This window comes from Bos taurus, chromosome 25 (genome assembly GCF_002263795.3).
Source record: "Bos taurus isolate L1 Dominette 01449 registration number 42190680 breed Hereford chromosome 25, ARS-UCD2.0, whole genome shotgun sequence".
Taxonomy (NCBI): Eukaryota; Metazoa; Chordata; class Mammalia; order Artiodactyla; family Bovidae; genus Bos; species Bos taurus.
The window spans coordinates 26,092,427-26,108,443 of NC_037352.1; the positions used below are offsets into that span (position 1 = coordinate 26,092,427).

General features: G+C 45.7%; 1 protein-coding gene across 4 annotated transcripts in view; it reads left to right on the forward strand.

The window, feature by feature from the left end:
* Positions 1-775: 775 nt before the first annotated feature.
* The window catches only part of SGF29 (SAGA complex associated factor 29), a 30,251-nt gene continuing 15,009 nt past the window's right edge, over positions 776-16,017 (forward strand). The window contains exons 1-4 of one of the 4 annotated variants that reach the window (NM_001075472.2): positions 776-965; positions 11,948-12,037; positions 14,103-14,178; positions 14,403-14,475. In NM_001075472.2, coding sequence (NP_001068940.2) covers positions 11,963-12,037; positions 14,103-14,178; positions 14,403-14,475 — 224 coding nt within the window. In that variant the 5' untranslated portion in view covers positions 776-965; positions 11,948-11,962. Of the gene's footprint in view, positions 966-1,028; positions 1,291-3,784; positions 4,035-11,947; positions 12,038-14,102; positions 14,179-14,327; positions 14,476-16,017 lie in introns of those variants that run through there. The other 3 variants (XM_024984770.1, XM_059881240.1, XM_024984772.2) reach the window with 3 other exon arrangements.

Genomic DNA, 16,017 nt, shown 5'->3' on the forward strand with positions numbered 1-16,017 from the left:
GACCTTCAGTGAAGACTGCTGTGACTTTTCAAGGCTCTTTGGGAAAGCATTTCAGATGTGTTAGATGAAGATGGATAGACAAGGAAGCCCCAGATTTCTTTGCCACACTAGCTTTCTCAGAAGGGCTTCCCAGGTAGTTCAATGGTAAACAATCTGCCTGCCAATCCAAGTACTCGCGGGTTCAATCGCTGGGTGGGCAAGATCCCCTGGAGGAGGGCATGGCAACCCACTCCAGTATTCTTGCTTGGTGTATTCCATGGACAGAGGAGCCTGGCAGGCTACAGTCCCTAGGGTCGCAAAGAGTCAGACACGACTAAAGCAACTTAGCACATACATGTAAGAAATTAAAAGATACTAGGATGTAAACCATCATAGTTAAATACTTGCTCCCAGAACTGTAGTAGTCCTGGAAAGATCCCCTAAAAGCATGATTTCTGGGTCTACAGGCATGCTTGCTTCTATTTATTTTTTAAAATTAAAAAATAAACTTTATTTTTCTAGCAGTTTTACGTTTCCAGAAAAATTGAGGCAGAAAGTCCAGAGAATTCTCATACGCCCACTGGTCTCCCTTCAATCAATCATCTTCTCGCTTAAAAAAAAAGTACTATTGTTTTATAGAGGCTTTGGGGAGTGGGAGAGAATACAGAAAACACACAAAGACCCTGGTTTGATAAAATAAGGTTCGGCCGAAAAGCCGGGAGCAGTGTGTCAAAGTGAAAACTACATTTCCCAAAGGGCAGCGCGGCACGTCACAGAGGATGACGGCGCATGCGTGGAGGGGTCCTCCGCGCTGCGACTAAGCTCATAAAAGGGAAAAAGACTGTGTGGGGCTCATCCTGCCGCGAATCTCGAACGTAAAGGGCGTTGTCATCTGCAGACTCTGAAAAGCATTCGAGGGGTGGCGCGCCTGCTCCCGCCGTCGCAGTTTCCAGCGCGACGTGCTTGTTCCACCCGAGGCTCTGTCGGTAGGTATGGGTCGCGGTCTGGGACACCCCCCTTCCGCCGCACACCCCCGCCAGGAGGATGGCGGGAGCGGAGGACTGGTGGTCCCCATGCCCCGGCCTCGCTGAGGCGGCTCTTGAGGGGCGGCGCGCATGCGCCTTGGCGGAGAAAGGCGGAGCGCCGGGAAGGAGAGCTAGTGTAGACCGTCTGTACCGTCTGCGCGTGCGCCCGCCCGCCTTGCGCGGGTGGGAAGCCGCCGCACGTGGAGCTTGGCACAGTGGCCCGGGGAGGTGGGGTACCCAGGCCAGGTGCTAGAAAACAAGGGCAGAGGATGGGCCCCGAACCATGGTAACATTTGTTATTTGCTCACGATATGCCTATCTTAACCGAACAACCTCATTCTTCATTCATATTTCTCTTGGCGCCTCGTTTCTCTGCCCTTGTTTGCTGCCAAAATTTCGGTCTGTACTCACTAGCACTTTTTCTCCTCCAAACCCACTCCAGTCGGGCCTGGACCCCCACCCTTCCACTGAAATAGCGCCTTGTCAAAGCCACCAGTCATGTCTGGTTCTCAGACCTGTAACAGTATTTGATGCAGTTGATCTCTTTTTGCTTCGGAATGTGCTGAAGTGTGACAAAACTTGGAAGAGTATAGATTTTATAGTTTGCAGGCTTGCAGTGGCAGCTCGACTACTTGTATTTCCTGAGTTACCTAGCATAACTTCACCCAACTGAACTAAAGTTTCCCCAGCTGTAAAGAAGGTGGGCTTGTAGCATTGATGTACGCATAAATGAGAGTCACCTGTGTAAGCTTCAGTACCAAAGCCTGGTAGGTATTGGGTAGGGGGTGGAGAAGGCAATGGCAACCCACTCCAGTACTCTTGCCTGGCAAATCCCATGGATGGAGGAGCCTGGTAGGCTGCAGTCCATGGGGTCACTAAGAGTCGGACACGACTGAGCGACTTCACTTTGACTTTTCACTTTCATGCATTGGAGAAGGAAATGGCAACCCACTCCAGTGTTCTTGCCTGGAGAATCCCAGGGACGGGGGAGCCAGGTGGGCTGCCATCTCTGGGGTCACACAGAGTCAGACACAACTGAAGCGACTTAGCAGCAGTAGCAGCAGCAGCAGGGTGGGATAGGTGGAAATCATCAGGTCTTCTTAATTTAAAAAAGGAAGCTAATTGAGGGACTTCCCCGGTGGTCCAGTGGTTAAGAATCTGCCTTGCAATGCAGGGGACTCAGTGTCTGATCCCTGGTCAGGGAACTATAAACCAATGTGGAGTGGGGCAGTTAGGCCCAAGCACCACAACTACTGAGCCCACAGCCACAACCAGAGAGTCCATGGGTCCCACGTGATGCAGCGAGGATGCTGCATGCTGCAGCTAAGACCTGATGCAGCTAAATGAATGAATGAATAAATATTTTCTAACAAAACAAACTAATGTAGATTCTTACTGATGTGGCTAAATTGACGGTATGGGATCTGAATGTAGTCTTGGATGCCTTGCTTCCCTTTGACTCATGACAAAGCTTTTATTGTCCTAAGTCCTATGTGATTATTTTTAGAGTGGTTTAAGTATAGACTGTTTTCATTTGTATGAGAGGGTCAGACAGCAGTTTTAGGCTGTTTGTTTAGCAGTTACTATGTGCTTTTCCTTGCAGCCTTGGTCCCTATGAATTACCTCTTTTTAGTCAAACTTCTCAGTTGCAGGTAACAAAAAGGTAGCCCAAACTAGCCTAAGCAGAAAAGGAGTATCTATTGACTCTAACTAGCCTAAGCAGAAAAGGAGTATCTGTTGACTCTAACTAAAGAGTCCCAGGTGTACCAGCTTCAGGTATGGCTGTATCCAGAAGCCTTGGTTATGTCACCAGTATTTTCTGTGTCTTTTCAGCTCTGCTTTCCTCCATGTTGATTTCTCCCTCAGGTAGACAAAAATCTCCATCAGTTCCAGGCTTCTATGCTACTTTCTTAGCCAACAGAAAGAGGTCTTTTTTTTTTTTTTTGTAGATCGCTTCAGCAAGAGGTTTAAAATTGATGTTAGCCAGATTTGGGTCACATATCTCTTCCAGAACCAGTTGTGCTGGACAGGAAGACTGTAATACTTCTGTGGACCCAAGTGGTGTACCCAGCCTTGGAGCCAAGATAAAGGATGGTTTCCCAAAGGGAAATTAGAGTACTATTACAAGACTTAACTGTTTACTTAGGAAAAAGGAACAGGTTTCTTTAAAAAGATTCACATGTGACTGCTCTTAGCAGTTTTATTCATAATGGCCCAGAATGGACATAGACGCTATTCAGAGAAAACAGGTTAAATAAACTGGTTTGTTCATACAACTGATGCAACTCAGCTATAGAAAGGAACAAACTCCTAATACACACAGCAACACAGATGAATCTCAAAACACATTAAGTAAAAGAAACCAGACACTCAAGTATACAGATGGCATGGTTATATTTTTGTGAAGTTCTGGAAAAGGCACAACTGGTCTGTAGTAGAACACAGCAGAACAGTGGTTCCCCTTGTGGGTAGAAGTAGAAAGTCAGTGGAAAGAAGAGGGTTCTAGGACCCAAAAGGTTTAGGGTTACTGGGCCTTGCCTCAAAATTCATAAGAATTCTGAAACCTTATGGGGATTACGTAACCGCTCCTTGGTTTGAGACTAATGCTGAAATCAACTGGGACCCTTGAACTTGGATAACAGGCAGTTTGGGCTGAACATTCCGTTTCCTCCCAGCTGGGAGCTCCTTGGCTTTTTGATTTAGCTATGGTTCCAAGTCTGCGTTCCCACTTGTTTTGCAACAGCAAGCTTAGTGTTTTCAGAGTGGAGAGTTACAGGAACCTTTACTGAGAGTGTATTTTCTGGGGAAATTCAAGTTCACAGCTGACTGGATCTGGAGATAGCAGTGTGTGCTTGCTCAGGCACAGAGTTGTGTCTGACTCTTTGCGACCCTATGGACTGCTGCCCACCAGGCGCCTCTGGCCATGGCATTCTCCAGGCATTTGCCTGGAGCGGGTTACCATTTCTTCCTCCAGGGGATCTTCCTGACCCAGGGATCAAACCACATCTCGTGTGTCTTCTGCATTGGCAGGTGGATTCGTTACCACTGAGCCACCAGGGAAGCCCAGAGATAGCAGTAGTTTGTTGTAAAATGAGGTACTTCTCCTAGGCAGGGTGCTACCTAATGGGCAGAGCTCAAGCAGGGGAGGGCCCTTTAAATGATGGTGGCCGTGATCACTCCCCCTTGCTTGGGATGTGTCAGCATTTTCTGTTGCTTGTGCCTTTGACTGCTTTGCTCAACTTAATTATACAGTTCCTTATCTTTTCCTGGTACTGCCTTATCTACATTTCAGAATTACTTCACATCAAATAGGAAGTGAGATGAGAGCATTTAAAAAGTCACAAGTCAGTGTTTTTTTGTGTGTGAGTGCGTCCTGACAGTTGGTGTAGGGGCTTCTTCTGCCTTAAGACTGGCCTCTCATCAAATTTGGGGCCCTCCTTTCCCGCCACTGCCTTCTGGTTGCAGGATGAGGCCGTCCCTAGCTTGGTATTTGACCTACTCCTCCAGACCAGGTGGATCAACTTTTTCACTTAAGTTTGCTGACAGTTTCAACCGCAGTTTCGTGTGTCTGTTTCTGCATCTACTCATTGCAAAAGGTTCTATGAGACAGCACTTTTTTTTTTTCTTAAACATGCGTGGGATCTTTGTGGAGAAATACCCAAGAAACAACAGTGTTTGCTTCAAGGAGTGGGCGATTTCCTGACACTGCTTATCAGTGGGATTATTGATGAAAGGGGCTTGTTGAAGACAGTAGAGATGATGATTATTGCCTGTGGAGCTTTCTAGGCTGTGTGGAGAAGAAAAGATCTACCTACATCTACTGGCTGAAAAGCTGTTATAGATCTAGGTGAAAGTGTTAGTCACTCAGTCATGCCCACCTCTTTGCAACCCTGTGGAATGTAGCCCTCCAGGCTCCTCTGTCCCTGGAATTTTCCAGGCAAGGATACTGGAGTATCCTTGCCATGCTCTCCTCCAGGGGATACTCTCAACCCAGGGACTGAACCCAGGTCTCCTGCATTGCAGGCAGATTCTTTATCTTCTGAGCCACTAGGGAAGCCCATAGGTCTAGATAGGTTCCAGGAAAAGTCAAATAAGAGTTAAGTTAGGCTTCTTTAGGGTTAGTCAGACAAAACCAGTCTTCAGCTGGTTGTTGAGGAAAATGTACCCTGACAAAGAAGGAAAGGGTAGGTCTTCCCTGGTGGCTCAGTGGTAAGAATCCGCCTGCCAATACAGGAGACACAGGAAACATGGGTTCGATCTTTGATCCAGGAAGATCCCACATGCTTCAGAGCAACTAAGCCCATTTGCCAGAACTACTGAGCCTGTGCTCTAGACCCCAGGAACTGCAATTACTGAAGCCCATGCGCCCTAGATCCCGTGCTCCACAACGAGAGAGTAGCCCCTGCTTGCCACAGCTAGAGAAGAGGCCGCACAGCAGGGAAGACCCAGCACAGTCAAAAACAAATAAGTAAAATGAAAAAGAGGGAAAGAATGTGCCTTTCAGGCTCTTTGGAGGGCAGGGTGGGATGGGACAGGGCATCTGTGTTTGATAGTCTATAGATAAGACACATTGGATGGAATGTCAGCAGATGATGACACTAGATAGGCCTCAGGGCTGGATCCCATCCTTCACCCTCCTGTCCCTTCACATGCAAGCCTGTTCTCTTATCCTGGGACTTGTTCTTGGTGTGCTCCTGCTCCTCAGCCAACATGCTTCCATTTCCTCCACCTGTAATCCCTCTGTCTACTTGCCTCCCCCCAAGCCTCTACCCCCGTCTCTGGGTCACAGCCCTGCTAGCCAGGAATTGCTGTCTTCATTGCTTCCACACCCTCCTGCCTGGCCCCTCCCGTTGACAGTGTTTCCCCCCTCCCAAGGTCATCAGTAACACCCTGGAGACCGTCCTTTTCTGTGGCATGTGGTATTATCCGTCACCCTCTCATGTAAACTTTCCTGCTTTGAGGGAGATTAAGATTTAGAGATATCATTGCACAGACAGGGCTGGGGGAGGAGGTTACGTAGGAGTGAGAGGGGACAGCAGCCCGGCTTGAGCCCTGAGGAGCGCCAGCATTTATGATTCTATTGTTTTATGTATTTTGCTGTGCTGGGTCTTCGTTGCTGTGCGGACTTCTCTCTAGTTGCAGTGAGCAGAGGCTGCTCTGTAGTTGAGGTGTGCGGGCTTCTGTCTTTGCAGAGCCCAGCCTCTAGGACATGCGGGCTTCACGCGGCACATGGCTCAGCAGTTGTGACTCACAGACTTAGTTGCGCAGTTGTGGCTCCATGGCCTGTGGAACCTTCCCAGATCAGGGATCGAACCTATGTCTCTTGCGTTGGCAGGCAGATTCTTTACCCCTGAGCTACCAGGGAAGCCCAGCTCCAGCATTTAGAGAATGTTCAGGAGGGAGATCAGCCCAGTAGACTGAGGAGGAGCTGAGATGAGGTGTAGGCACCCCACACAGCAGGGAGGCCCTGAAGCCAGAGGTGGAGGAGGGAAGGGACACCTGTGCCTGCATGCTGACACATCAGGTCGGATAAAGCAGGAAAGGATCCAATGCTTTGGCCTGTAGGAAGTGATTCACTTTTCTTGAGAACATTTTCGCTGGGCTGGTGAGGATGAAGCTAGCTGAAAGTGGGTTGAAAAGTGAAATAGGGGTGAAGAAGTAGAGGGGCACATGCTTAGACAACTTTAATTTTGAAGTGGAACCAGGGATGGGTGGGTCTGTGAGGTGAGCATGCGGTTAAGAAGCTTTTATTTTTAAGATGGGTCCCTGCCCCAAAGTGTGCTTGTTTGCTTGTAAAGCATAGGAAAAACATGTCAAGTGGTGCAAGAGGAGATGGGGTTCAGAGCACAGATGAAGGAGATTTTAGTCTTCAGTAAGTGAAAGGAGTCTTCTGTCTTGAGGGGAAGGCGGAATGGAGCTCTGCTGCACGAGGTCATGGTTTTGATGGTGGGATCGTTTGCAGAGACCTCATGGTCTCTGGCTTGTCATCTGAGCAAAGTAGGAACCTTGGACATCAGTAAAGGAGACCCAAAGTCAGGTATGAGGGCAGGAGCAAAGGTACTGAGGAGAGAAGAGGTTTGAAGTGTCCAAATTATCAGAAAAGGTAACTGACTTTTCTAGTAGCAGAATGGGAATACTTGCTGTCAATGTTTGTATAAAGTAAAACCCACCTGTCCATTTGGGGGGCTTCCCCCTGTTTTAATATGCACAGGGTAGGCATGTAGAAGGCAGGTGGTTCCAACCAGGATTCTGCTTTATGTGGCAGGAGAGAGCAACATTTTTCCATGCTGATCTGGTCTTTCCCAGGATCTTCCCACGGGACTCATCCTTGGTCCACACCCTCACCTTGGTTGTGGTTCAGTGGGGGCTCTTTGCTCCTTCCTCTTTGCTCAGCAGATGACCTTTATGCTATTCATCCTCAAATTTATTCACTTTGAATCTCTTAAACTCTAGATTCCTGATTTCATGTGGTTCTAATTAGTGCAACTAGACTTTTTTTTTCTTAAGGGACATGTTATTTGTATTGAAATGCATTATATAAGGCCTGCAGTGGTAAAATCCCATGGATGGAGGAGCCTGGTAGGCTATAGTCCATGGGGTCACTAAGAGTCGGACACGACTGAGCGACTTCCCTTTCACTTTTCACTTTCATGCATTGGAGAAGGAAATGGCAACCCACTCCAGTGTTCTTGCCTGGAGAATCCCAGGGACGGGGGAGCCTGGTGGGCTTCCGTCTATGGGGTCGCATAGAGTCCGACACGACTGAAGCGACTTAGCAGCTGCAGCAGTGGTAAAAATAGCACTGCACATGTGAGGAAAAAAAGATGTGTCGCAGCTAAGTTGGACTTCATAAAAATTGAGAACATGTGCTTTAAAGGACACAATTCAGTAATCACTTTTATAAAACCAATAAAAACGGGCAAAGGGCAGTTCTCCCAAGAAGATACAAAAATGGCATTTGAACATCAGAAAAGATGTTCAACATCACTAGCCATCAAAGAAATGCAAAGCAAAACCATGGTTAGCATTTCATACCTACTCAGATGGCTGTAATCAAAAAGGTAGATAATATCACGTGTTGATGCAGATACCAGAGATAGCAGAACCCTCCTATGTTGCTGATGGAGATATAGATGGCACATCCACATTGGAAACAGTCCAGCAGTTCTCCAAAGCTTCAACATAGAGTTACCATATGACCCAGCAGTTGCACTCCTTGGTACATGCCCAGAAAATGAAAACATGTCTGCAAGTATTTATAGCAGCCAAAAAGTGAACACAACCCAAAATGTCCATCAGTTGATGAGCTGATATACAAAATGTAGTATATGCAAACATGGAATATTATTGAACAATCAAAGAAAATAAAGTGCAGAATAGGTAAATATCTAGAGACAGAAGGTAAATTAGTGTTTGGTGAGGGCTGGCAGAGATGGAGATGGACATGTATTTAAAATGTGCATTTCAATCCGTTCAGTCGCTCAGTCACGTCCAACTCTTTGTGACCCCATGGACTGCAGCAAACCCGGCTTCCCTGTCTATCACCAGCTCCTGGAGCTTGCTCAGACTCATGTCCTTTGAGTCGATAATGCCATCCAACCTCTCATCCTCTGTCTTCCTCTTCTCCTCCTGCTTTCAGTCTTTCCCAGAATCAGGATCTTTTCAAATAAGTCAGTTCTTCACATCAGGTGGCCAAAGTATTGGAGTTTCAGCTTCAACATCAGTCCTTTCAATGAATATTCAGGACTGATTTCCTTTAGGATGGACTGGTTGGATCTCCTTGCTGTCCAAGGGACTCTCAAGAGTCTTCTCCAACACTGCAGTTCAGAAGTTTCAGTTCCTCAGCGCTCAGCTTTCTTTATGGTGCAACTCTCACATCCATACATGGCTACCGGAAAAACTATGGCTTTGACTAGACAGACCTTTGCCTGTAAAGTAATGTCTTTGCTTTTTAATATGCTGTCTAGGTTTGTCATAGCTTTTCTTCCAGGAGCAAGCATCTTTTAATTTCATGGCTGCAGCCACCATCTGCAGTGATTTTGGAGCCCAAGAAATATCAGTATTAATAGTATAGCTGATTAACAATGTTGTAATAGTTTCAAATGAACAACAAAGGGACTCAGCCATACATAAACAAGTATCCAGGGTTTTCTGTGTACAAGGCCATGTTTTCTGCAGGTGGAGATAGTTTTACTTTTTTCTTTCCAGTCTTGGTCCTTTTATTTCATTCTATTGCCCTAACTAGAACCTCCAGAACAGTGTTGACTTGTTGCTGATCTTAGCGGGGAAAGTTTTAAGTCTTTCACCAGTAAGTATGATGTTATCTATGGGTTTTCATAGATGCCCTTGATCAACTTGAGGCAGTTCTCCTGTATTCCTGGTTTTTATATTACTTTTTAAATAAACAAAAGCAGAAATTTTAAGAAGATATGAATATTTACATACAAGGAATTCAGTTTACTTCTAGGAGGGATGGGGGAGATTCAGTGTGAAGCTGATCTTTGTGGATATGGAGATATATTAATTGAACCACCTTTCCCAGAAGGTAGGGGGATCATGTAAAATTTCAACATCCTAAAAAATTTTCCTTTTTTCTTCCCATCTCCTTTTTTTTTTTTTTTCCCATCTCCTTTTCTCTTTAAGCATGTGTCCATTTTCACCTAGTTACAAAAGCTTACTTAAAAAATTTTTTTTTATTGAGGTATAGTCGATGTTGTGTTGACTACTGCTGTAAAACAGAGTGATTCAGTGTTTTATATATGTATATATATACAGACACACACACACACATTTTTAAAATCATTTTTTAATTTATTTTTACTTTCTGGCTGTACCATACAACTTGTGGGATTTTGTAGTTCCCCTGACCAGGGATTGAATTAAGGCTCTCATCAGTGAGAGTGCAGAGTCCCAACCACTGGACCACTAGGGAATTCCTGAAAAATTTTTTTTAAATATTCTTTTCCATTGTGGTTTAATCATAGGATATTGAATATAGCTCTCTGTGCTATACAGTATGACCTTGTTATTCATCCATTCTATGTATAAAAACTTATATCCACTAACCTCAACTGCCCACTCCATCTCTTCTCCAGTCCTCTTCCCCTTGGCAACTATCAGTCTGTTCTTTGTGTCCATGATTCTGTTTCTGTTTCATAGATAGATTTCATTTGAATCATATTTTAAATTCCATATATAAGTGATATCTATGGTATTTGTCTTTCTCTTTCTGACTGATTTCACTTAGTATGATAGTCTTCAGTTACATCCATGTTGCTGCAAATGGTATTATTTCTTTCTTTTTTATGGCTGAGTAGTACTCCATTGTATATATGCACCACATCTTCTTTATCCATTTATCTGTTGATGGACATTTAGGTTGTATCTTGGCAAAACAGTAGCTTACTTTTAAAATTGCCTATTAAAAAAATAATAAAATAACATTGCCTATTATTGTCTTTTATCCTGATTATCTACTGTTACATTTTATTTTCATCAGAATACATTTATCTTACCTTAAGTCAGAAACTTTTAGTAGTTAATTTCTCTTCCCTCTACAGTAAAAAAAAAAAAATCACAGTGCTTTATGACTTGGAAAGTGTCTTCATATAAGATCTTATTTGAGTCTTCAATTACAGATTTAAAAACAGGGCAAAGTGAAAGTCACTCAGTCGTGTCTGACTCTTTGCGACCCCATGCACTATACAGTCCATGGAATTCTCCACATCAGAACACTGGAGTGGGTAGCCTTTCTCTTCTCCAGAGGATCTTCCCAATCCAGGGATCAAACCCAGGTCTCCCGCATTGCAGGCGGATTCTTTACCAGTTAAGCCGCAACGGAAGCCCAACAATACTGGAGTGGGTAGCCTATCCCTTCTCCAGCGGATCTTCCTGACCCAGGAATCGAACCAGGGTTTCCTGCAATGCAGGTGGATTCTTTACCAACTGAGCTATCAGGGAAGCAAAGTTAAAAAAAAAAAAAAAAAAAGGCAGGAGGAGGGTAAACCAGAATGCTTTACAAGAGCTGGGGCTACGGCGTGCTGCTTTTGGAAGGTACTTACTAAGTACTCCTGACTTGTTTGAACACACCGAATCCAAGCATCACTGGACTGGGGAAGCATTCCAGGACCGCTTGCCACTGTATTAGTTTCCTAAGGCTGCTGTGAACAAATGACCATAAACTAGGTGACTACAAACAAAAGAAATGTATTCTTTCACAGATCTGAAGGCTAGAATTCCGAACTCAAGCAGTTCTGTTAGTTGCAGAATCAAAGGTAGGGTCCTTCTTGGGGGCTCAGAAGGGGAATATGTTCCCTATCTCTCTCCCAGTTTCTAGTGGTTGCCAGCAATCGTTGGCACTCCTTAGCTTGCAGCTGCCTAACTCCAGTCTCTGTCTCTGTCAGATGGCTGTCTTTCCTGTATATATGTCTGTCTCTCCACCTGGCATTCTCTCTGTGTGTCTCTTGTTTCTTCTCTTGCACGGACACAAGACATATTTGATTATGTGTGTGTGGGGGGGTACACAGTCATGTCTGACTCTTTTCGACCCCATAGACTGTAGCCCACTAGGCTTCTCTGTCCGTAGAATTTTCCAGGCAAGGAAATTGGAGCATGTTGCCATTTCCTACTCCAGGGGATCTTCCCGACACAGGGACTGAACCCACGTCTCTTATGTCTCCTGCCTTGGCAGGCAGATTCTTTACCACTGCGTCACCTGGGAAGCTGCATGAACCACCAGGGAAGCCCTCATGTTAGATTGAGGCTCACCCTTTTCCAGTATGATCTCATCTTAACATGCATCTTAATTACATCTGCAAAGACGCTGTTTCTATATAAGGTCACACTCACAAGTACCAGAAGTTAGGACTGCAGCGTCCTAACCAGAAGAATGGTTAAACCCACAACAGCCACTAATAAGTTCTCTTTTCCTCCCCTCCCCGCAGGCGCCCCTGTATACCATGGCCCTTGTGTCTGCTGATTCCCGAATTGCAGAACTGCTCACAGAGCTCCATCAGCTGATCAAGCAAACCCAGGTAAAAAGCCACAGCCCTCCACTCGTAGAGGGGATCGTGGGCTGTGATACTGAACTGTGGAGGGGGCAGGGGTCGTTGTGTTCAAAGAGTTTGGACGTGCCAGAACCACAGTGATGTCATGAAGGTGAGAGGAGGAGCATGGAGGGTATGACCGCCGTTGCCTATTGGATTTTCTGTCACGTGCAGGATTTCATGGTTCTTTTTGGTTAGTAACAGCAATATTGCGATACTGAGCTATATTCACATACGGTTCACCCATTTAAGGTGTACAGTTCAATTTGAATCCAATATTCAAAGTGTTGTGCAACCATCACCATCATCAAGTTCAGAACATTTTCAAAAAAGCCCCGTACCCTGTAGCAGTCACTTTCTGTATGCCTCCACCTCCTTGTTCCAGGTAAACAGAGACACTCCTATCAGGCAAAATATTCCAGGTATGTTTAGAGGTTATTTCCCAAGAGCTGGTCAAGGGCCAACCCTGTTTTGAAATGCCCAGCGTTTGAAAACCCTAGCCTGCTGAATTAATCTTTAACTGCATACCCACCTCCCTAGCCCTTGGCCCTGATACAGCAAAATAATCATTTGAACATTTACATTTAGTATAGCATTTATAGACAAGGGCATGGCAACCCACTCCAGTATTCTTGCCTGGAGAATCCCCATGGACAGAGGAGCCTGGCGGGCTACAGTCCATAGGGTCACACAGAGTCGGACACAACTGAAGTGACTTTGCATGCATACGTAGCATTTATATAGCAGATACAGGTATACCTGATATAATAGTATCAGGATGAATATGCCTGACATTTGCAGTAATCTTTGTAACGTCGAGATAGACTTAAAGAAACAACTAAATCTGTTCTATAGAACCATTACATGCACTTTCATACTTTTGTCCTAATTTGATTACCCAATTTCCTCTTTCATCTTCCACTCTCTGTACCTTATGATAGATTTATGTGAAACTGTTTGGTATCAAAATTAGCTGATGAGTCAAATCCAGTTCCTCCTCAGGCCAGTCATTTTTTATCAGCATTTCATTCTCAGAAGACTTTGACTCAATCCCCTAATACATTTGGTCATCAGTATCAGTATTAGCCTATGACTTACTTAACAAAACATAGTTATATCTTACTGACAGTACCAGTGTGTTATAACATAATGAAGTGTGATCATAGTAAAATTGGTTTCATTATAGAACAGATCAGTAAGAATTACAGAGCAGTCTCTTTTACCTTTGCAACAGAATTGGCCCTGCCCATTTACCAGATTTATGAACAGGCTTTAGGACAGTTGGCCATGATTCAGTTATTTCTGAATTAGTGGGCTGTTTCAATTATGTGATATAACTGCATTCACTCTTAACTGCATTTTGCCAGATGGCTACCCTCTCAGGTTTTTAGAAATTCTGACATAAAGGTTAAAAGGTAAAGTTACAATTTCTTTCTTAGGAATCATCCTAGCTCCCAGCATCTTCACTTGCAGCCTTGGTCCTAGGATCACTGACATGGGGAAGAATTGTACCAGTTTCCTTCCCTACCCTCGCTTCCCCAGATGAATTGCTCATAGATACATGTGTTAATTTCTAGACTCTCAATTCTATTCCATTGATTTATATGGCAGTGTCACACCATTCAACACTGCAGCTTTGTAGAAAGTTCTGAAATTGAGAAATGTGCGTTCTCCCATGTTATTTTTGTTTTTCTTTTTTGAGATTGTTTTGGCTGTTCTGGATCAATTGAATTTCCATATGAATTTGAGGATGAGCTTTTCAGTTTCTGCAGAGAATCAGCTGGAATTTCGATGGGGGTTGCGTTGAATCTGTGGATCACTTTGTCTTTTTTGATAAAGGAGTGTCATTAAATGTATAACTTGTGATTGAACTTTAATGCCTTTTGTACTGCTTTTGCATTAGGTGGGGGAAAAATTCCTTTTGCTCTTAGGGATTTGGAAGTTGGATTTACAGAATGAGGGCCCTATTTATGGGGCCTCTGGCCAGGGCTGTAGGGTACTTACCACAGCAGCATGAAGGGCCCCTCATGTCCTGTCGACCTCATCCTTGCAGGAAGAGCGTTCGAGGAGTGAACACAACTTAGTGAACATCCAGAAGACCCACGAGCGGATGCAGACTGAGAACAAGAGTGAGTAGCTGGGCTCAGGAGAGAAAGGTGAGGAGGGGGGTGGGTGCGAGCTAAGACTGGCTGTCCTCATTTTCAAAAGCGACTTTTGCGTGTATCTGCCTGATCCGAAATGCACTGCTGCCTAAGCCTGAAGGACAGTTTTCACTCAGGCCAGGTGACCCAAGATGACCCAGAAGATGGATGACAGACTCCCATGCATCTGTCTCCCTGTGTTTACTCTGCAGTCTCTCCCTATTACCGGACAAAGCTGCGTGGCCTCTATACAACTGCCAAAGCCGATGCGGAGGCTGAGTGCAAGTGAGTACTGTCCCTCTGCTTTGCCGTTGCCTCCCTCCTCACCCAGGTGCTGGGCTGTAGGAGCCCAAGACCCCAGCCTGCCCCCGCTCCTCAGGGGTAAGCAGATCCTGACTCCTAGCCTCTCCTGTAGGGCCCAGCTTCTCTAGAGCCCACTCTTGTCCCTCTTCCCCGGCCCCACTGTTGTATAAATGGCAGAAGGGCATAGGTCAAATCGCAGCGCTGCCTTTTCCCTATCACTTGACCTTTGGTGGTCTCTTGAGCTGAGACTCAGTTACTCCCTCATTAAAATAGGGATAATAACTCCCTATAGAATTGTCAACGTAAAATGTGGTAATGCATATAAAGTCACTGATACCTGTATTTTCAAACCATTTTGACCATGACCTATGGCGATGCCTGGTGCTGGGCAGTCTCCACAGAGACACACAGGATAGTGAGGGGCCTGCCTTCAGGGGCAAGCCATACAGAAAGGACAGATGCTCTAAAAAAGTTACAGGACAGTGTAGTTGGTGGGCCGGCAGAGAGGTGCTCACTGGGCCTCGGAATCTGGGACCCTTTCAGGGAGGAGAGAAACTTGAGCTAGGGATGGGTAGGCGGACAAGATGGAGTGTGCCAGGGCCGTGGAGGAGCACGTGCAGGGTGCAAGCATTTGGGGAGTGAGAACTAGCCCTGTGTGGCTGGGGGAGGGGAGGGCATGATGGGGAGGGCCTTCAATACTCGGACTTTATCTTGGAGGCAATAGGAAACCAAAGATGGTACAAGAGCAGGAGAGAAATGCCCGGCTGTCAGGCAGAGAACAGACTGGGTGAGATTCAAGTCTCGCTTGGAGACCAGGCATAAGGTACGATGGAGTTGAGCTGAGGCAATGTCAGTGGGGCTGGAGAAACAAGAGGCAGGTTCTGAGATCAAATTGGGGACCAGATGGGAGAGGAGAAGCTTTCCAAGGTTTTTAGCTTAGACAAAGGGGTCTGATGGGGAACAGAAACAAAAGGGTGGGGCTGACTGGCGGGGAGGGGACACAGTGAATTCTGGTCGGAGGTGTTGCTTTCTTGGCTTTCCAGCCTGCCCTTGCCCACCCCCATCTTCTCCTGATTAGAAGGTTCATTGTGGGGCCCTTTCCCACTAGAGGGCCTGGAGTTTGGCTTGTATAGGTCAAAGTGACTCACACTCATTTGAAAGTAAAAGGCAGATGTTCCCTTCTCAGATTAACTGCTGGCAGAGTGAGGCAGAGTGAGGCGACAGCTTCTGCAGCCAGATGGTTTGGGCTCTTCTCTGGCCTCGACTTTCCAGAGTTTAACACTTAAAGCTTATTTCAGAAGTGCAGGTCCCTGGCAGTTGTGCTGCCATTTGACTTTTTCAGACTCTCAGAACTTCTTACATTCAGTCACTAAATATTAAGTAAGGAGTCCTCCCCTCCAGATACCACACTGGGAACAGAAGAGCGAATGAGGCAGATAAGACACCAGCCGTGCCCACAGGAGCTCCGCGTCTGGGTGGGGAAAACGTGGTGGTATTCGTGCCCACGCGACCCTGACCCGGGTG